Source organism: Crocodylus porosus, unplaced genomic scaffold (genome assembly GCF_001723895.1).
Source record: "Crocodylus porosus isolate Cpor-Errol unplaced genomic scaffold, CroPor_comp1, whole genome shotgun sequence".
Classification (NCBI taxonomy): domain Eukaryota; kingdom Metazoa; phylum Chordata; order Crocodylia; family Crocodylidae; genus Crocodylus; species Crocodylus porosus.
This window is the reverse complement of record NW_017728921.1, coordinates 5,118,252-5,140,700: the sequence shown is the minus strand read 5'-3', so window position 1 is coordinate 5,140,700 and position 22,449 is coordinate 5,118,252. Positions and strand designations below refer to the sequence as shown.

At 53.3% G+C, this 22,449-nt stretch overlaps 1 protein-coding gene across 2 annotated transcripts in view; it reads right to left on the bottom strand.

The window, feature by feature from the left end:
• The window catches only part of FAM222A (family with sequence similarity 222 member A), an 89,129-nt gene that overhangs the window by 34,536 nt on the left and 32,144 nt on the right, over positions 1–22,449 (bottom strand). Inside the window, exon 2 of one of the 2 annotated variants that reach the window (XM_019538854.1) lies at positions 11,720–11,917. In XM_019538854.1, coding sequence (XP_019394399.1) covers positions 11,720–11,867 — 148 coding nt within the window. In that variant the 5' untranslated portion in view covers positions 11,868–11,917. The remainder of the gene's footprint in view (positions 1–11,719; positions 11,918–22,449) is intronic. The other variant, XM_019538855.1, reaches the window with a different exon arrangement.

Sequence of the window (22,449 nt, the reverse complement as noted above, 5' to 3'; positions counted from 1 at the left end):
GGATTAAGGGCGTTCAGGCGCCCAGCTGCAGAAAGGGGGCTGCGCACTGAGAAAGGGGAGCGGGTGCTAGCTCGCAGGCCGGGGCGTGAAATCCAATCATGCTAAAACGGTGTTTACTGTGCCAGGCGGTGTTTGATGTGAGAGCGTCAGCCCCCTTTGTTCCTTGGCAGGCTTTGGTAAACACACAGCACTTGTTATCTCATCTTTCGAAAAAGCACCTGCTAAGAAAAAGGAAAAAAAGAGCAGGGAGGGGAGGGGGAGAAACCAGAGCTCAGCACAGCCCTTGATGTGCTGGGAACAGGTGGGTTTATTCCACGAGCCTTTGATGCGCTCGGCTCAAAGCAAGGACACGGAGCATCGTACTCTGAAGGCTTCTTGGTGGCTCCTTGGACCGACTTGCTTATTTGGTACCTCTCCCCCCACCTCCGGAAGCGCACACATTGGAGTCTGCTGGCCACAAACCTGCCAGCCAGAGCACTTAACATGCACGCTACATCCTGCTAATTAACTCACACAAGTCTAGTGTCAGGAATGGGCGGGGGTTTCTTATCTCAGCCTTGTTTTACAGATGGGGAAACTGAGGTAGGACAGTGGGGATGTAAATAAACTGGCCAGGTCCACAAAGAGTATCCCCCTGCCCAAGCCCTGGCTCTCAGCTCTGCCATCTAACCACCTGCTTGGTGGAGCTGAATTAAGAGCCCCCGGGGGTTTCACTGCACCAAAATACAAGTTGCAATTGCAGGTGATGTCCGGTCTCCACTTGACAGGGAGGCGGGGTGACCAAGCTGCGATATGAACAGCGATTCTCCCGGGATGCCAGGAAAGAATGTCAGCAGTCTTTTAAATTGATAAGAGAAAAAAAGCAAAACACAGCCAGGATAAATGCCGTGAAAGCTGTGAACAAGAGCAATGGCTCTCACTACAAGACATGTTTCTTGCTCCCTACCTACCCAAATTCTGCCCTTGGTAATGCGCACGGGGTCCTACATCATTTTCCTGGAAATAAGTACATAGGGAGCTCTCCAAATTGGTCGATTCTTTATTAATTAGCAATTTACATTCCCTTCTCTATGCAGACAGTGTCATACCTGCATGGGATCCCTGGATCTGAATACAACTCATGTCCTACCCAGCCAAAGGGCCCATCCAGTTAATCCATACTTTCCACGATCGATCTTTATTTTTAGACAGCAGTGTATTAATCAGAAATATTTACCAGCAAATTGCGGGGGGAGGATTTCAATAGGCACAGTAATGACCCCCCAGAAAAGGCCCTGTAACTTCAGTGCAAGCTGGTTATTCTTGCTGCACTTCTCCATGTGGACTTTGTCAAGGCTGTATTTTATGCAGCATGGGGGGTGGGGGAAGAGAGAACTAACAGAAATAGGAAAATATGCTCTCCCCCCACCCTGCAACGTGTACCTAATTTGCACAGTCCCAGCTGCTGTCGACAAAAACGACCTTTCTGACCAGCGAAACGCACATCGCAGACTTCCCTGCTGTAATAGTGCAACTGGGAATTACCAGATGAGCCTTCCACTCTCGCAGCCCCCACAAATAAGCTGATAGAGAAAAGCACTAGTGGAACAAATCCTGGCAGAAATAGGTTCTTTAATTCCTTCTCCCAGCTCCTTTTGTAAGCCAATGCTTGCTAAAAAAACCCCACTCTAAGTTCCCCACGTCAGCTCTGAACATAGATGTGCCTCTGTCCAGGCTGGCTGGCACCGTTGTGCCCATGGCCAAGTGCTGGGAGATCTCTGCTTTATCCCATGGGCAGAAGCAACACGGAGACTTTAGAAGTGATTTCAAACTCTGAGCTCAAGGCTTCAGGAGGCCAGCTGAAAACCTTGACCTGATAAGTAACCCAAATCCTCTCATAACAGCACAAAGGAAGCTGTGTCAGGGAACAGGCGTGCCCCAAGATTCCTTCAACATCTTATCGACATCGGTGCTATCTCTCCGCCTACAGTGCTCAGCATGCTGGCTCTCGCCCCCCGCGCCTCAGCACCCAACCCCAGCGCCAGTCATCATCAGAGGAAAGAAGAGCGGGCAGGAAGACATCAACAGCTGGGGGCTGAGAGCAAACAACAAAAAAAATCAGCTGTGAAACAAAGTGGCTTCAGGGAAGGGATGGAACGGTCGTTGGGAACCAAATGCCTGCCTGTCCTAGCTGCTGCTGTGAATGCAGAGCAGTGCCCAGACACCGACAGATTCACCCACCTTGGGCTGGGGCCCGGTGGAGCCCCAGGGAGAGCGGTGAGCAGTGGCTGCACCCGGCAGGCCAGAACTGAGGCCCCCTACTCTGACAAGCTCATGGCTGGTGCTCTTCTCTGCTGTTTCTGGCTGGGAATCTCTGTGCAAATGTCCTTGTCCCCTTGGAAGGGGAATTAGCCCTTAGTGCACCATGGCTAAAGGTGAAGTGTGGCCAAAATGGACAGATGGAGCGAGAGATATGGGCAGCCCACGTTGTGCACTGTGGCAGCCGACCTTCCCTGAGCAGCTGCAGGGAGATCATTGCAGGGGCCAGTGCAAAGGCATCAACTAGCTAATCAGACTCACGTACTTGTGTCGGGGAGAGCGAGACACCAGGGCTAACTGAGGACTGGGACAGAGGTTGCTCATAGGACAAGACTTATCTTGGGAACAGGGCTGCTATAGGCCCCCTTCAGCCATGGGACCTGGTCATCACCGTGATACACCACACTACAGTAAAAGTCCTGTGTGAGGCTTTTTAATCAAATATTCCAGTTAATCAAATGTGCACTCCCTGGTGTCAGTGTGCCAGGGAACAGGCAGGGGGCCCCCACGCAGGCTGCATTTTCCCGTGCAGGTTGCTTTGCTCTTGCCGTGGGCCAAAACAGTGGTGAAGAAAAACAGCTCACGGCAGTGAAACAGGAAGTCCTCCGGAAGTGGTACTTCCAGCTTCACTTTTGCCGTGTTGCTTGGATGCTGGTTAATAGAATTTTCCAGCTAATAAAGTGCTGGTTAACACTTTATTAGCTGGTTAATACTTGCTCAGCTTTGCCAACAGGCTCTTTTCACCATGCCAGCTCAGGCATGTCAGGGGTGATGTTCCTGGCTGGCAAGTCCCATGGCAGGACATCCATCCTGATCATCACACCACACCAACCACCTCGAGAAGCAGCTGCTTCATCTGCTCTCTTGAGCCTGGTCAAGTAGCTCAGTGGGGCTACATACGGTACATATCTTGAGCAGGGAGGTCCCGATGCTCCCCTGCCTGGCACCACCATGGCTGGCGAACAACACGACATAAGTTGCATGGGGGTAACGCAATCCTCACACATGGGTTTTTCACAGCAGCAGGGGATATGGGCCCAAGCATTCGGGGCACGGTTTGCACAAACGCAACACTTTTCTACCTTGGAAGACCTCAGCAGCCTAGAGCCCAAGCCTTGTGAAGACCCCAAGGTCCTGGGTGGCCTGCTGCATCCTTCCAGAGCTGGGAGCCATCTGAATCACCTTACAGCCCAGTCAGCTCTGCCTCTCGGCAGGCAGCCCTGGTGCTGCGCTTTAGGCCTTGCTCCCTTGTCACAGCAGGGGCGACCCTCTCAGAGCAGTGGGGCTCAGTCTGCAGAGCCCAGGAACTTACCCAAGCTGCAAGGGTCTGGGCGGGAAGGGGCAGGATCTGACCTAGACCTTAGGCAGCTGCGTTCTTCTCTCCATGTTAATGACCAGTCGAGGAGGATTAACTGGATGCTCTTTTCTTTTTTTCTAAGCAGGAATACCAACAAGTGCTGGGGAGCGCCTGGAGCAAGGGAGAGCAGCTTGCCCTCTTTGCCGTGAGTGTATAAATCAAGAGAGATTAATTATACACAAGCACAGCCCAAATGGGCCCTGGGATCCACCCACAGATGGATTAGTTGTAAACTACAGACCGGCAAGACTTGGAAATACACAGTCAGAGGATAAGTTGTGTGTGGAAACATGCTGTAATCAAGAAGACCTACAGCCCAGGAGTGAAACCTTAGCCAGATCTCCCATTGGAGTAGCCGCAAGCAGCATGTAACGTGCCTATGGCAGGCAATAGAAAAAAGACCTGCAGGACACACAGGGAACCATAAGAGCAGCCTGCCAAAATGCTGGAACTGGCTGCAAGAGAGGGGTGCCAGGGCAGAGAGGCACTCAGTTCGCATCACCAGGAGAGCAGGTGCACGGCAGAGAGGTGCATCCTTGGATTAAGAGCTGTGTACACGCACAGCTCGTCCAGCCTGTGCATGCTGCGGATCACGAGGGCACGCTCACTTGGCACTTGTGGGGAAGAAAAGGAATCAGTTCCTCCTTGAGGACCTGATCCCATGAGGGATCAAGCTGCTCCAGCACCTGCGGCTTTGATGGAAAGACCTCAGCTCTTCATGCTAATGAGGCCGAGCTCCCCTGCTGCTCTCCAAAGCTCAGGGCTCGAATTTTCTTCTGACAGTGGAGTCACCCAGAGCAGGCCCTCTGGACACAGCACCAAGTCCGTGGACTGAAAGGCGCTTCCCTGTTGCCAAGTGGAACAAAAATCTCAGGACCTGGGGCAGTAATTGGTAAAGATGTGGCACTTCCGAGAGTTTTGCTTGGCTGTGTAATTGCACTGGCCAGGTTTCAGTCTCTCTCCGTTCTGCTGGTTAGCAGGTGCTGACTTTTCAAAAGGGATTTGAAAATGTTATCATTTCCTGCATCTTCACACACCCAAATGCCTCTCATAATACAGCCGCATGGTCCTCAGACCCCTTGCTGATAACAGTGGGGTGGCTGCAGCTTTTGTGAGGCCTTGTAGGGCATTTTCTATTGGCTCTTTGCAGCTCTGAGCTGCAGGAGGGGTCCGAGTGGACACTTTTGAAGACCCTTTTGGGAAGATACTTGCCTGAAAAAACAGAGGATTGGATTTGATGGGCCAGGAGATCCCTTGTAGTTTGATGCCTTGAGCTGTCCCTTCCTCAGGCTGATCTCTCTCCTGCGTGGGTGCTTGGAGAGAGACAGCCTTAAATTCTGCCTTGTCAAACATATTGCTTAACTAATTACTTTTACAGCCACCACTCCTCTAATGGAAATGAGTGTCCGAGCGATTCCTGCAGGCCGCAAATCCTCAGGAACCATAAAAAGGCACAAGTAAATCAATGCAACAAATCAAGAGCCACCTCTGGGTAGGAGGCAGGAGGGCTCTGTAAAGGATGATTTCTTTTTCATAAAGTGTAACTCCCTGTTTGTACTCATCGCTACCCTGTCCTAACACACTGAGCTGCGGGAATTAGAGTGGGGGATCCCCAGTGAGGTCCTAGCGGTGTTGCTACAGGGGTACCACCATCACCTGTCAGGTAACACATATGACTGACACTCTTATCCCTGCTGACCCCCGAAAAACAAGGTACCACGTGACAAAGCAGAGGGGCTAGGTCCAATGTCCTGGTCTAACTCCAGTTTGGAACTGGCCTCTGCCTCTCCTCAAGAAGGCTGTGGGAACCTCTCCACTTGTTGGCCAGTTTTGACAATCCTTTGGTGAAGCAATGGACCCAGGCTGCAAACTCCTTCCATGCCAGTCACGAAACCCTGATGCGATGGCAACAATGCACCCTCCGTATTGACCCAGGCTGGCATTCAACTGGCTACAAAGAACATCTAGGCTCCAGTACCATTTCACAGGCCCCTATCAAGCCCTGCTCCTCCCTGTGGTGAGAATCTATTTTTAATTATTATAGTTTTTCCCTCATGGAAGGCGAGAGAAAGCATCACACAGGAAGCTCTCCATAACTGCGAGCAAGGTATCGATCCCGACCAATTACAGATGTGTGCTTCCTGCACGCCCCACCGCCTGGGCACTAACAACCCTGCTCAAGCGGCAGATGCAACAGAATCTAAAGGAAGGCACATATAAAGTGACATTTAATTAAATATAAGCCATTGCTACATTACTGCAGAGAGTAAGGGGGGGGTAGGGAGAGAGAGAGAGAGAAGGATTTGGCCAAGCTGAGAGTGGTATTATTTGATTTATAATTTAAATAAAGCTCAGAATTCCTGTAATACACAGAGAGTAAAATCAAAGGGGACTGCGGCCTGCTGAAGTTAATTGGATGTGATATTTTCTGAGGATGCCTCCTTTTGCAGTGCTTCCTGCTCCTTGGTGAGAGATGGCCAGGGACGGGAGCCAGCAGGCCTGGGAGCAGAGGAAGGATGGTGCAGTTGCTTCGTGGCAGTGCTGCCACCAGGGTGCTGGAATCGTCCTCTTCCCCACACCTCTCTGCTCCCCACAGGGTGCCAGGAAGGCTCTTCTTCCCTCGGAAAGTGCCGGCCCTGCGCCTCCTGATGTGTGCTGGGAAGGGAGGCTAAAAGCCAGGCTGCCGGCACTTTGGTCCAGCTGCGTGACAAACGTGACATGCAACACACTTAGCGCTGGCAAAAAGTGGCCCGGTGGGGAGAGGTGGGCGGCAGCCTCACATGCTAGCTCAGAGAGCTATTATGGGTTTAAGGTCTAGCTGAAGGACGATGCCTGCAGCTGCAATGTGAATGGGAGTCCCACGAGGCCACAGGAAGCCCCAGAATGTGCTGGGCCTGGCTTGGAAGCATTACTGTGTAATCCAAGTAATGGGGGAGCTGCAAGAAGAGCCACCTCTTCTCCACCCTGCCGGACTCTGCTGCACCAGGCCCCTTGCAGCCACCTGGTCTCCTGCTCAGTGGAGACCCCATTCAGAAGACAACCCGCTATGTCCCGAAGCACAGAGAGGGGAGGTGGGTCTGCTGTAAACAGCCAGTCAGGTATGGGCTAGGCCACGTTTCCAAATCCGTGCTGAGGCAGCACGTGAGAAGCAGGGAGCAGGACATAAGGGAAGAATGAACTGTAATGCAGGGACCTCGTAGTACCTAGGGAGCACAGACGTGCTACCGATGCACATGGCTCAGGGGCCAGGGTTTTTGAGTGGGCAGACAGGCAGGGCCTCTCTGTCAAGCCACTTTATGGTCTGCTGGGGCATGCATGAAGTAGCAGCACGCAGGAGGTCAGTGGAATAATTGTTCTCCCTTTGGAAAAGAGGAAGATGCAGCTGTGAGGGGGAGTCTGGAAAAGCAGCGTGTGGTTCTTGGGGGAACAAGACAAGGTGACACCACAACTCGACATCTCTGGATGTGGTGAAGGGTAAAGGAGCAGATGAGGAAGACTGGTTGCAAAAGGCCACAGAGTCACAAATAAGAGGTGCCAGCTGAGCTGCAGGTGGCCAGCCGTGGCCACTCACAGTCCTGTGCTGCCCCGGGAGGGGATACAGCTTCAGAGCAGGGGCTCCTTGCCTGTTCTCGTCTCAGGGAGCACCACACAGGGCGACTGCTGCTCTGCTCCAACCATCCACCAGGTACCTGGAACTCCAGCCCCTTGCAATGATGGGACTACCCTCTGAGAAACCCCCGTGGCAGTGGGACAAAGCCTTTTGCTTCAGTCACCCCAAGCCCCCATGGCCAGGCTGCAGCTGGCAATGTGGCTGACCTGAGCCCCTTTCCTGACCAGTGGGCAATGCCATCGCCAGAACAACCCTACTGGGCTGTAATGGCTCAGCTGTTGCCAGTCAGTGTGGGGAAGCTGCCCTGCTCCAGCCCCGTGGCTAAGGGAGCTCTTGGGACACCAGCAGAGGGAACGGGTAGAGGCCTTGCTGGAACGTGGCTCCCTCTTCCACCCCCAACCATGGCCAACAGCCACAAGCACCAGACCCCAGCCGTTGTGTCCACCAGAGCTGAGACAGCTTTGCCTGGGTGGATCTTGGGTTAGCATCCCCAGCAGTAAGGGAGTGGGGGGAACCCAGATTAAAGCAGCTGTGGCAGGCAAGCGCTTCCTGCAGAGAAAGGCAAGGAGGGAGCTTCACCTCACCTGGATGCTGGGCTCGCACCAGGAACCATGCCATAACCACCAGACAGCCCAAACCCCTCTTGCTGGCTACCCTTGAGTGTTATTGTGGGTACCATCCAAACCTGGCACCCTGAAGCACAGCTGTTCAGAGTGACCCCATCACAGCTTGGCTATAAGGGCATCTTGCTCCCATGCTCCTCTCCAGCTCAGCCACCCTGGAGCACACGTGCAAACATCACTTTCTGAAGGCGCCGGGAAAGCGGCACAAGTAATTAATTAGCAGGAGAGAGGGAGGCCAGTGGCCAGGCCAGGGGCAGAGCTAGGAGGGCAGGGCACAGGGTCCAAAGCCTCCAGCAAAGCCTGCCGCTCCCAGCCCAGGCAGGGAAAGGAGTCAGCTCACCTTTTACGTGAAATTAATACAAAAATTAATCAGGGGAACAGGCAGGATAATAGGATTTCACAGTGGTGCCCGGCCAGACGGCCGCCGTGCAGAGAGCCAGACTCATTTAATATCGACAGAAACAATGCCAGAGGACAGAAATCAGACCCATAAAGATAATTACTGAGATACTCAGGAGCAAATTAAGTAATCAGAGGCACTTCTAAATTGTGTCTAGTTTTAAGAGAATGCTATCTTTTTCGATTACCTAAGCAGGCGTTTAGAAAGAGGCAGGAGGCGCTGGCCCCAGCCCCCGCCCTGAGTGGTGAAAAGGCTGCAGAAGCCCTGGTTCACCTTCCCTCCTCCTTAGAAGAGCTTATCAGTGTCTCCCCTCCCCGATTATCGCAGGTGTAATAAATAACGGAGGGAAAATGATATTCAAAAACAGATGCGTGGCCCTGAATGTCACCTGCAATTTAATCTGAAGTAGCAGGAGGCAAAGAGAAAGGGAGAGACCTGCTGCATTTCCCCTGTAATGAGCGGAAACAGACGGTCAGCTGAACTTTGATTAAGGGGACCTGGCTGGCTGGCAGAGGCAGGCGCCAAGTGCATTGTGGGGCATCAGTTTGGGAAGGAGCATGCAATCATTCAGAGAGTACAAAACAGCTCTCCCTAAACCATTTGAGTGCTCAGAGCATGCTGCTCAGGCTGCGGGGGTGGGGGGGGGACCCAGAAGATCTATGCCAGGCCTCTTGCTAACAGAGTGCTGTGAGCCATGAGGCAAACCCCAGCAGACCAGGGACTTGCAGCGGGAAACAGAGCAGAGACTTCACTTGCTGCCCCTCAGAGCACTCCCACCCATCTGCACTTCACTAGCACTGGCCATCACTCCTGACCATTTGGCAGTATCTGGATCAGGAGCCAGGGTCCCTTTGCTCCTGATTCATCTTCTCCCAGCTGCTCATTAGCCCATTAGGATGTGCCATCAATAATTAAAGCCGAACCACAGCTGCCCAGGAGAGCAAGGATGGCCCTGCTCTTATCCAGCCTGCTAAATTCATTCATCTGCAGCAGTTCTCCATTGCAGCCATTCCCTACCGGATGAATCCTGTAGGGTCCTAGGGCTGCTGGGCCTTGCTCGTCCATCTTAGCAGAGGTACTAGGGTACGCACAGAGCCTGGACTCTCAACCCGTTCCCTTGGAGGCTGACTACCATTGACCAGGGCCTGAAGCAAGTGGAGGGAGCAGAGCAGGACACCCACATGTAAGCGGGAGCTCTTTTCCTAGAGGACGACTCTCTGGTGAGGCTCTCTCTGTTATCTTCACCCAGCCTACTAATCTGCAAACCAACCAGAGTGATGAGGGCCTGCCTGCCCCAGCCCGCACCAGCCTTTTGCGGCAGCACAGCGCAAGTACGGCAGCCTGGGGTCTGTCTTGGCATTTCACACTTGTTCGGTACCTGCAGGCATTAGGCATGAGCCAGCTGAGAAGCAGGACCCAGCCGTGCCTGGGAGCTGCAGTTGAGCAGGACAATAACACCCTTGTGGCTGCCTGCCCACACCCTGGGCCTTCCTGTTGGCACCTAATAGTTTCGAAGGTGGCCATGTTATCCCACTGGCCCCCTCAGGATAGACCACACAGATATCTGAGCTGAAGACTTTCAGACAATCTGGCTGCCCCCACACACACTGGGTGGCACCCGATGCTCCAGGGCAAAAGGGCTCCCTGGCATGCAGTGCCCTGTAGCATTCCCTGGTTTCCGCCTTGGGACTTTGCTGGGCTACGTGTCTTGTAACACTAGGCAGGGGCAGAGAGCTCCCCCGATAAACTCTGCCCCCTCACATGCATGGCTGCTTGGAGCCAGTCCTGCTGCCAATCAAACCTGGCTGGCAGCTGCCCGTCTTCATACAGACTTCCACGGCTGCGCCCTCCGAAGCCCTGTACAGCGCACCCTCCTGCACCAGGCTCCCATGCCCCAACTGGCCTGGCAGACATGCAGCTTACGATTCAGGCATGACTGATTAGGAAGAATTTTACAACAGTGACCCTCTGTTTCTTTGCCGGCGCTAATAAGGAGGAGCCTTGAGCGACACTAGATGCGGTGACTAAGCACAGAATGCACACAAACACGCTCCATGTATGTGGTGTGCTGACCCCCAACTGGACATGTCACAGCTCCAAAAGCCCTGAGACCACTGTGACCCCTCACTCTCAAGCCCCTGCAGCCTCCTGAACCCATTCCTGTCTTCACCCAAAAGCTGTGGGGCAGCAGCCCCCAAAACAGGTTGGCTCAAGCACTAGCTTCTCATCAAATCATCATGGAAGATGGGTGATATCACAAGGTCACATCTCACCCGGGGTCTGGGCACCACCATCTGGGTCTCCCTCTATCTTCTGGAGAAGACTTCTATCTATTCAGAGACCACCTTGACCTCCTTAGAAAGGTACAAGCTGGAGAAGAACAGCACGGCATGGTGTGGCAGTCACCCACACTCCGCACCATCCAGAATCTACTGCTGAAAGCCAGTTTCTTTTGAAGGCACCAGGTGGCACAGGTTGCGGGGGGAGAACCACACATCTCCTGGAAAATACAGACCATTAACCAAATGCTGCAGGGCTGTCATGTGCCAACGAGCAATGCCTTGGCCGTTGATTTGTCTTCAGTTCAGAATGTTTAAAAATCCAACTGAGACCAGCGGAAAAATATCCACTCCCCTCTTTAAAACACACATTCATCACTTGAGAATCTTAATGTGCCTTTCCCAGCCTGAGAGGTCAAACCCGCCTGCCTAAAGCAGGCTCATTAAATATACATTTAATCATGGTTTGGATTGAGAGACAAAGGCTGGTAGAGACAGGTGCTTTACTGGAATGACCTTTTGGAACCCATTTTAATGTAACTAGTTTACAGCTTATCTGAAAGGCCAGCTCATCAGGAACAGTGGAGCTACAGCAGAACCGGAAAAGTAATTATCGGTGGGGGAGGGAGGATGAGTTAGAGATATTTTAGGAGGCTTCAGAGCAGGTGACTGGAGCATTGTCTGCCCTAGCACTTTGTAGACATCCGTGCCAAATTTTCAGAAGTTTGACTTATCAACCAAAGAACCCAATTTAATTTGCTTATCTTGTCTCCTCCTCTCTCCACTCCCTCCTCCTGCTTCTCCTGCTCTTTTTAATTATCAGTTAAATAAATGTCTTTTTCAATAAGACAAGAAGCACCAAAAAAAAGAAGCAAGCCAGAAAAGGCTCCTGATCAGGGAGGTAGGGAGAGGGGGGAGCTGGACCAGACAGCTATCCATCTCCTGTGATGAGAGATCTACAGAGGCAGAGGAACAAGCCTGGCTGGGAGACGCATCATACAATATGCCATGTGGACAAGGCCGCTCCCAGAAAAAGCTCCCGAGCAGAGTTCTCACCCTCCTCACAGAAAGAAGAGAGGTTAAAAGGCTAGCCACAACTTCCACGCCCTGGAAGAAAGTGGGGAGAAGAGTCCAGGCATCCTGTCTCCTCACCGTGGTGGGGGTTAGAATACCGTGCCCACTGGCTGCGTGCCACCCTGTGGGGCCTGGGGCACTTACACTTCCGTGGCTCCAGGGTCTTGCTGGGGCATGCCAGGTGCTGCGCCGGGGGGTTCTGGGTTCGCTGCAGACAGGCCAACATGGTCCAAGTGTTTGAGTGCGCTGCTGGGGTCACCACAGCCGAGCCTCACGCTGCAGAACACACAGGGAGGGAAAGCATCAGTGAGCAAGTGGTAGCAGCAAGGGCAGCCACACATCGCAAGACCCTGCTCTTTTGCTCAGAAAGTGCCTGTGCCACAGACATACACCCAGAACAAATTTTCACCCAAACATTTGAAAGCCACAACTGCTTGGGCCTTCCAGCTGCTTTCCGTGGAGAATGCCCCTCTTTTGCAGCTAGCTCGAGAGCAGCAGCACTCCACTGGGCAGTGCAAGACAGTTGAGGGCTTGTCTCCTGACTGTCCCGCCTGGGAAAGCTGCAGTGGTTTGGTCACAGTGACATTCCCTAGGAGACCTCCTTGTTACAGCAGTGCTGAGCTTCACTGCCCAATAGGTACGGGCTTTTGCACCGAGCGAGGTAACACAAGGTAATTCTCTGGGTGTCAAGCCCTGTTGGAGATTAGGTTCTGGAGCGCCGACCATGACAGCTGTGGAGCTAATCCCCCTGGGTGCGGGGTTTAAAACGGACCTGCCTTCGCTGTGCCTAGGTAAGAATTATCCATGCTTTGTCTCCACTAGGCTTTATGTCCAGGCTGTTCCTCTCACATTAGCTGTCAGGAGGCAAACACCTGCCTAGGTTTTAAAGCAAAGGCATAGCCCTAGCCTTGGGACCTGGTCAGAGCTCCTTCTGACAACATGCGGGCTTAGGACAAGTGCAGAACAAGTGCCTGGTGTGAGAAATGCCTACAGGACAAACCCTGAGCTTGACACCGGCTCTCTGTGCTTGAGCTCATGCCCTCACCCCTCATGCAACCACTCAGCCCCCAGCTTCCCATCTCATTCACTCAACACAGCGACCTCCAAGCAGAAGCTGGCTGAGATCATACCACGTCAGACAGCGATGTTGTCAGTATTTCCCAACCTTTTAGTCAGGCATGTGACAGATTAGCCCCATGCCCTCCCTGAGGGGTGCTCTGATCCCCTTCTTCCACCCAATCTGCTGCTCCGCTTATGCCCTGTGCTGTACTCCTCATCTGATCTACTTCTCTGCCTTCTGCTTCCCCCCTGATCTGCCAACATGCTTCCTGACCTGTCCCCTCCCCAGTCCACTACATATCGCACACAGAGGCTGCCTGGGCCACAAGTTGGCCACCCATGACTTATAACATGGTAACACCCACACCATGCACTGCCCACCAACAGAGAAAGGCAGCTCTTGCCTCAAAGATCTTGCAAATCTGAGATCTGATCAACGAGGTGGGGAGGGGGGGTTACATTCACAGCAGTAGTGGCTGTACTTGCCTGCCCCCAGCCCAGCCAATACCTTGCAGGAGTGAATCTCAGCTATGGCTATTCAAAAAGGTGGTTTCAGCTCATATTCCGCCTCTGGGAAAACAGCCTGCCCCCCTGTCGCAGCATACAGATGCCAATGTCAGACGGCAGGAGACGAAAAGCTCGACTGCTTGTCAGTATGATGGAAACCGACTCCACTACACATCATCAGCACCATGCTCCCTCCCCCGTGAACCAACCAGTAAGACCCCAGCAGAGACCAAACCCTGTTTCAAGAGAAGGTTGGCAAAGGATGGAGCAAAAAAGCCACCTGCAGCCTGAGGCCTGCCACCAAATCTCAAACTGGTCTTGAAACGTACCTGACAAAAGCCAAAAGGATCAGGCCAAAGTTGGCTCAGTTATTCACATGCATATTGGCTGCTAACTGTATACCCTTTGGGAGCCCCAATGTGAAATGTGAATTATAGCTCGTTCCTCCTGATATAGCCTCACTGCCTCGAGCAGCTCTCGAAATGATACATCCCTCGCAAACAAGGGGAAGAGAAGCTTGACCAGCAGAAGGAAGTCGACTATAGTCTCTGCCCTCAGAGTCAGAAGTGCTGACCCAGGATGCCCTTTGGTTGAAAGAGCATTCCCCGCTAGACCTCACCGTGAATGCAGCACACTCCCAGTGCTCCCTACCTTTGCTGTCCATGCAGAGAGTGGGTGATTCCTACCTAGTCTGGCATGCCCCATACCCAGGGAGGATTCCCTGAAGGACAGCAAGGGTACCTGCAGGTCAAAGGCAGGTAGAGGTATGGGGATGGGAAACCAGACACCTTTACAGGTATGGGATTATTTTGTGCACGGGATTATTTTGCAGATCACATGCACGCGCATGCACGCAGAGCAAGGAACAGAGCTGGGTCTCCCTGCACGGCACTGCAGAGACTGGAACGGCACTGGCTCACTCTCCCAGGTCACTGTTTAGCAGTGCCATTCCTACAGCCCTCAAGGCATGCCAGCCACTGTGCTGGCAGTGCCCTGCAAAGCTGACCAGCAATCTGCGGGGCAGATACAGCACCTAGCACCCTGCAGTTTGCTCTTCTCCGCGGCTCTCTAGGCCAGCATTTCCCAGCACTGAACAAACCAGACCACTGCTCTGGCAGGGCGCTGGTGAGCGTTCTAAAGGCGACTGGGGGCCAGGAGGGCACTGAACACAAGCAGAATCTGACTCGCTCTGCTCCCAGACACAGTATAACTTGACTTCTGGAGGGCAGAAGTCATTGGTGCCAACTGGGGCAGCTCAGTGTCATTACCTGGCCCTTCATGATTTGAGACCTGGGGCACTGGCTGCAGACACTGGGCTGGTATGTGAGGCTGTGGGCACCCCAGCTCCTGTGGGAAGTCAGGACTGGTATCTGAAGATGCTCCAAATTGAAAAGTCACTTCTGAATAAGTGGCATACATATAGGCCCATAGTTATATGCCTGCATGGGCACACATAGGGATACGCAATGTGTGATACCAATGCTGTGACTCTTACTGGCTGTGAAACACATTTACCTTGTGTCATCCAAGGGGGCAGAGTGGAGTTGTCCTCCTTCGCCCCCTGTCACAGTGTTTGGCTGGACAGAGAGCAAGGGGACCGTTCCTTTGGAGGCAGGGGTATTACTAAAGCTTTGTGACACTTATCCACATCAGGTCTTAGCTCAGCTGCCTGCATCCACCACTGCATTTGGCTGTCTGGGAGGAAGTCAGAAGCAGGCCAGAGCAAAGCTTGGTAAAGTATTCCAGGCACAACCCAATCCACTCAGCTGCCTGAGAGCAAGGGGATAAAACAAGTCTAGCAAGTGGCAAATCTCTTCTCCCTGACAGAACAGGCAGGAGCAAATTAGGGCAGGTCGGGGGGTTGCTCTCATTCTCCTAGCACTGGTTGCCATTATTTCATCTTCTGTTCTGGGATTCGGCTGAGCAGCAAACAAAGCAGACTCACAGAATACATCACCGTTGCATGCCTACACTGCACAACACGCATAGTTCACACCTTGCTATGCCTCCCTGTGAACATGCACGCACAGGCACGTACTGACAGGACAATGCACATCACAACGTATCTGTGACAAGACCACCTCAAGCCAATCCACTGGTATTACAACAGGTCCCTGCATCCACCTCACTTCACAGACATGTGGCCTGCAGGACAGATGTGCTCACAGCAGAGCCCCCTGCCTACCAAACCGGCTTCTTCCAGGCAGGATTGGGTGACTCGAGGGGTTGGAAATGAGCCTTGAACCTGCAAGATGCTGCTCCTAATGCAACCAGAGATGGCTGAAAATAAAACTGCAGCCTGCTTTATCCCTCTGCCATCCACCCAAGACCCTCCCCAGACAAGCACAGACTCCGCAGCATGGCGCTCTGACTGGCAATGGATTGTGCCAAGGCAGGAAACAGCCCCAAGCCCCTATGGCTATGCCAGTAGAAGGTCCCTGGGTCACGGTTCCCATGCCAGCTGCGAGGCCTGCTCAGTCTCTGATAGAGGGAGCCCTCTGGCCAGCTTGGTGCAAAGGGCAAAACCACTGGCCAAGGCACAGCACCTTCTTGGCTAGGAAGGGACTTAGGGCTCCTTTTCTTCAGGCACCTCTGTCCTTATTCCAGGAAATCCCCATCTCCCTCCCTGAAGGACACTCCCCCCATTGCAGCTGGTCAGGCCGTGCCCAAGGCGGACGGGGGTGTCGGAGAGATTACAGAGATAGCTTGGTTTGCCTGAGTGCAATGGACAGACGTTCTTGGAAATCGCTTGCTCGAGTCCCTGTGCTGACAAATGACTCTGGACGTGTGCGGATTGCTCGCTCCCTGCCGCTCCTCTCATGGGAGGGTTTTCCACGCTCTTGCTTCTGCCCGGGTGCCAGGAAGGCAAGAATTGCTTAAGCAACCTTGGTGTCACTTCTATGACATCCAAGCAGAGGGCAGATGCCAAGGGGGCCAGCAGAGAGCAGAGAGCTGGTTCTCAGAGACACATGCCAGCCATATTTGCCCTCTAGAGCTGGCCCCGTCTCCCCAGCAATGAGAGGCAGGGAGAGAAAGGAAGGAGTTGTGTACTGAAGCAGGGCCTGCTTAGCTGCTAATGCATCCGGGCCCAAGGAAAAACCTGCCTTTCCTCTGGAACTGCAGAGATGCAGAACGGAAAGTCCTACAGGTGGGTGGGAAGAGGAACCTGGCACTGGCTCCTGGGCTTCCAGACTGGGTGCATGTGATGGCCTGGCTCCCCCATCATACCCTCTGAAAGGCAGGCCTGGGCACCCCAGCCTCCTGGCTTGGAGTGATGCCCAGACAACCATGGCAGTGGGGAATTACTGCTGAATCCAACAGAGATGAGAGGAAACAGACCCTGGAGCTTACTGGGGACGGTGGAGGAAAGGGCATGTTCTCACGGCAGAAGCACCCTCTGGCACATCCAACCACTACCAGAAAGGAGCAGAGGCAACAACAACGTTCCTGTTCCTCCGTGCGCTCTGGGGGCGCTCTGATGGCGGATGATCTGGGGCTGCTCAGCGCAAGCTGCCGGGACAGCATCCACGTGCCTCCACCGCCAACAGCCTGGAGCCAACTTCGCCTGTATCCTTCCCCCAAGCTGCTCAGCCTGAAAAGTTCCATAAACATGATACACTTTCCAGGGCCCGGGAGGGGAGGTGGGGGTTGGTTATTTAATACTGAACAGGTGTCTGGAGAATCCAAATTGTGCTGTTTTCTCCTAATAATGAAGTATTCATGAGTAGAAGGCTTTTTCACTACTTTCTTAAGATACTAATTTCACAACAAGCGCCTTGTTACCACGCAATTATTCCAGGCTTGTATTGCTCCAAGATTCCATCTGTCCTCGCCTCCCTCCAAATGAAAGACAATCATGTAAACCACCTTTCATTATTCACTATTTTACTTTCAGCAAAGGTACCCTGAAAGAAATGATTTTCTCTGAAAAGGACTTTTATTCAGTTTCAAAACCAATTTTCTCCTATTACTGTCTTAAGGGAAAAAAAAAAAGATAGAGCGAGAGAGGAAGGAGAGAGAGAAAGGGGGGGGGGTGTTTTTATTTCATACATTACGTATCCTTTGTTAATGCAGCTCGCGATAAAAGCAGCGGTATCCATTTTCTGGCTTTGATTTCTGGTAATTTTAAAATATGCCATTACAATCAGGCAGAAATTATACAGTTTGAAAAGAGAATGAAGTGCTGCTTATTCAAAGGCTGAATGCACTTGACTGTTAGGTAGCTCGCATCTCTCCGCTGGGACTGGGGAGCAAGGTTCCAGCTCTTGTATGCACACACCCCCCCTCCCATCACCCCGTAAAGTTTAGCAAGAGCCGCAGAGGGAGGATTGGTCCCCGCCAACGCGACAGCTAGCTGCTACGCTGTACCGAGAGCATCCCAGCAAACCACAACACACATGCGTAGACACACTGGCATCTATCACTGCCGGCACACGGGGACTCCCCCTGCATGAGCTTTGCTTTGCTCTAGCAGCGTCAGCACAACCGACCTGGGGCAGCATGACCCACATCCTCAGCCCTTCCTCTGTGCATGTCTCAGCAAGGGGGGGAGACTCGAAGCACCGGAGGTACAGCTTGTGAAGGCAACAGGCTAAGAAGAGATGGCTACAGGTGCTGGAAAGCTAAGACAAAGGATTAACAAGTGGGACAGTGTTAGCAAGCTGCATGGGGAGGCAGCATCCGAGGTGAAGGGTCCCAGTGTGATCCCACCAGGGTGCAACTCCCTGGGGAAGAGCCATGTATGACACTGAGCCACAAGCATGTGGGAAAGGGGGGAAGGGCCTGGGGCTTCTTGTAGGCACTGCACTGTCAAGAAGGGGAAGAGGGCCAGAGAGGAAGGCCATAGGGAAAGCACCAATACTAACCCCACTTTGTGCCAATTCCCACCCTGCCCTGGGGAGATGTGGCTCGGAGCTGCGTGTCCCCGTCTCGCTGCCCTCACATGCTCACCCAGAGCTGTGTGTGGCAGCTAAACCTAACCGCAAACCTTGACCTAGCTGCGGGCTCCACTAAGCCTCCCCAGCTGATGCCACACAGGTAGCCATCATCTGGCTGCTTAGTAGCACAAGCCTGTCAACATTTTCCCTTCACAAAGGCCCCTAATCCCCATACCTCAAAGTCGACAGAGATGCCTTCCTCCTCCCTCCCCCCACCGGCTGCTGAGGTGAGGCAGCTTCCCCCTGCCCCAACTCCCGCACCTGCCTCCACCCCTTCCCTGGGCCAGGAAACACTGGTGCGACATAAGAGCAAGAGTGAAACCGGCTTTGCGCACGGGAAAGCCCCTCTCACTGTGCCGTGTCAACTGTCTGAGTCTTTACCTGCAACCCCAGTGTTGGCAGGAAGCATGACCCCAAGTCGCAGTGTCAAGTTCAAAGGCTCGACCCTGAGCTTCAGGGCACTTGGCCAGCAACAAGGGGGCCCAAGGCTTCAGGGTGAGAACCGCAGCACATGACAGAGCCCTTAGATCTCCCTGGGGGGAAGAAGGGAGCCCGTAGGACACACTGGTTGTGGCGCCGAATGCACTGCCCAGGCACGCTCCAGGGCTATGGAGCCAGGGTTGGGAGAAGACCCAGGACAGAAGAGTCTCTAGGTTAGACCTCGTCCCTTTAGGAGAACCAGCCCCTGAAAGGAGGTGGTCACACTCCACCTGCATCAGCCGGCTGCCCTCCTCTGAGCACAAACAGCTGTCCTTAATGAAGAGAAAAATACTGCCATACATGTACACAGGCTGCTCCATCCCAGAGCATTGTCCAGAGAGACAACACGCTCCCCCACAGTGAAATGCAGCCACCTCTGGGGTAGAACTGAGCACCTGCTGCAAGGCAGCACTGCACAGTTCACACCAGGAAGGGAAGATCAATCCAAACTCCAGGAGTGATCCTGTCAGGGCATCATGCTCCACTCAGTCACTAGCTGCCAGTCAGCAGCATTCTCCCTGCTTTCAGCCTAGGTGACCAGTCCGGAAGCATGTGCTTGATTGATGTTGCCTGATTATTGCTTATACAAAGGCTGAGAGCAAATGCTGGCAGACACAGCCCTTGGTCTTCATCAAAGGCATCACTGCAACTGGATTAAGGCCCTTACCAAGGGATGACGCAACAGCAGGCTGACCCTGGGAACCTGTGAGCTTCCCCCTCCATCACAAAGAATAAAACTCTCTCCAATCCACAAGCCCCTCTGCCCCTAATTGCACCAGCAGCTGGAAGTTGCCAGCCCTCCATAGCCAGCCAAAGCCTCCACCCTGGCCCACCCTGGGAAAAGCTGGAGCAATGATGGTAGCAAGAGAAAGGCTGCAGCTGGAACCAGGCAGGCTTTGGCGCAGCGCTGCCAGGGAAGATGCAAGTGCCACATGCCAAACTAAATGAAGGCAGCAATTAATTCCAATCAGAGTTTTGCCTCAGTCTCCCAGCGTTGCTCGGCTCTGAGCAGATACAATTTTTTAGACAGCAAAGCTAAGCTGTGCCCCGTGTTAATGGGCATGCTTAATAGCTGGTGAGGTTCCCGGCTCTGCAGGCTCAGCCCTGGCACGCTAATGATTCCACCAGCCCCTCCATCCTCAAGTCTGTGCATCTTGTTACCCTTTAACTCTTCCCAGCCCAAGAGTGCTCCCTCCCCCCACACCTTCGCATGGATAGTCGCCCACAGCCACAGCTCCCTCCCACCAGGCAAGCCCAGACATCTCCCTACACCTGCTAGGTAAGAGCTGTTACCTCCTGGATGAAGTCCCAATGCTGTTTTAATAAGGAGACAATCGGTCTCGGAAAGGAAAGAACCAGCAATCTGGTTTGCTCCTGGATAACTAGAAACAGCCAAGGCTTTTCAGAGCCAGGCCAACCTTTGCCAGTCCAGTGGCAGCACAAACCTACGTACAGCACTGCCCATATTCTCCCCCAGCCTGAACTCAACGCCCACTACGGTGACCTGGACACTGGAGGTGGAACATGCCTAGAACATCGCATCCAGTCAAGCCCCGGATTTATTCCAACACTGACTGTTACAAGTCAGTGGGACAACATCACCTCCCTGAAAGGCCAGGCCAGGCCAGGCCAGCAGAGCTCACTCTTACGAACAATCTTTGGATCATCAGTTTAACGTTGCCCTGCTGACATTTCCTCTCCTTGCTCCTCTGTATCCCTCAGGTCTCTCCATGAAGCTTTTACACCCTCTGTGGGCATGGATGCGGCCCCTGCACTCAAGCTGCAGGGTTTCTCAGCAATAGGCATGGTCCTCATGCTGCTGCCACGAGTGAAGGGTAGGTTGCTCACCCCAAGGCACAGGTAGGAACAGACACTGAAGGATGCAGCAACTTGCCCAAGGCCACACAAGGAGTCTATGGCAAAAGCCAGGAATCAGATAGGGGTCTTCTGGCCCTTCCTCTGAGCGCTGATTGCGCTCCCTGGCTGACCACACTTGCATCTACAGCATAAGGTCCAGTGCCTGTGAAGGCTCCCACCACCCAGTGGGCAGAAGCCCCGCCTGGCGGGCTTGCTGGTTGGGGCATTCAGCCTCCCAGGGTTTGCAAGGAGCCATCAATCAGAGACATGGCCTCTAATTCCATATTGATGAGCACTGCTGCAGTCAGCCTTAAGGGGGCAAGTTAACTGCATCTGCTCAAATGAAAGGGATTTATCTCTCTCTCTCCCTCTTCTTTTAAGGCAAGAAGCCTGCTTCTCTTGACATAAACCAGCCCTGGCAGACACGCTAATCATCAAATTAGATTTTCTGCTACAATTGCCTGTGCATACTAACACGGCGTGGGGACCTGGCCCCTGCCACCTCCCTGCTCAGCCCCATGCACACAGCAGGCCTGGGGTTTCTTCTACAAATGCAAGTGTGCTGGGGGCAGAGGGGGGGCGTGTAGAAGGGTCTCTAAGCCTCTCTGGCAACAGAGGTGATGAGATATCTCTACTTCCCAGTGGGGGCATGTTTTAAGCAAGTTGTTTCAGTGCCTAGCTGCAGGATTGGTTTAGGAGGGGAAAAGCAGAAGCACACACTGCCTCTTGGGCTGTGTGTGCTGCTTCTGTGCTGGGACATGCATTGCAGGTGATCGAGTGCACCTGGATCTCCATCCTTCAGAGGTCTGATCCCAGGACACACACTTGTGCCATTGGGACGATCAGTGGAGCCTCCTCACTGTGAGAAGCACGTCTTGCCCCCCTTGCAAGGGCTTCATGCTACATGCAGTTTATCTGCATTCCCGAGGATCAGAAGGCTCCAGGTCTTAGAGCCCAGAGGCCAGAATGAAGCACATGCCAATCACCCAGCCTGCTCCACTGGACTTGACTCAGACCACACAGACCACCAGCATGCAGAAGACCTCGCCACCCCCTGCTGCCAGTCATCAATGCAGAGAGAGTTGAGGAGAGGGAGAACTGTGCCTCCGACACACACATCAGAAATGGGTGCTGGATCCCAGCAGGTCAGCAACATGGCAAGGGAACTGCCAGAAAGGAATAATTCCAGGGGCAATAGTTTCAGCCCAGGTGTAGAGCAGAATCGCAAACTATTAGGCCAAGATATATATATTTTGGACCAAGACAGGCAAGGTCCCCCAGACTCCACCTTGGAGAACTCTCTGTGGATGCAGGAGGTGAAAACTCTCTGGAGCTGGAGGACATCTCTGCTACCAGGACAGGGGGTCACCAGAGCTCAGGGTCTATCTTACACTCATCTTGTATGCATGCCCCACAGATGTCCTGCTAAGGCAACAGAGGCACATGCCATAGCAGTTCTTTTGAAAATGGGGTGTCCTCTAAAGTGTGGCCCACAAAGGAAGGCAGCACAGGACAGGAAGGCAGCGGGGTTTCCGATGGAGCGTGGCACCCTGTCCCTGCTGTCTGTCTCCATATCAAGGAGACCTAAAGCACCAGGGTACCTGCTGGACCTGCATGCTCAAGAGAGCTAGCATGTACAGGTGATCATGCCTGCTCCCCAAACACTTTCTATGCAATTCAATAGGGCCTGATGTTAGTGAGCAGAACCATACACATCCATAGTTTCATAGTTTCTAGGGTCGGAAGGGACCCGAGCAGATCATCTAGTCCAACCCCCTGCCATGGCAGGAAAGAATACTGGAGTCAAACGATCCCAGCAAGATGTACATCTAACCTCCTCTTAAACACCCCCAGGGTAGGGGCTTGCACCACTTCTCTTGGAAGTTGGTTCCAGACCCTAGCCACCCTGACCGTGAAGTAGCACCTCCTGATATCTAACCTAAACCTACCCTCTGCCAGCTTGTGACC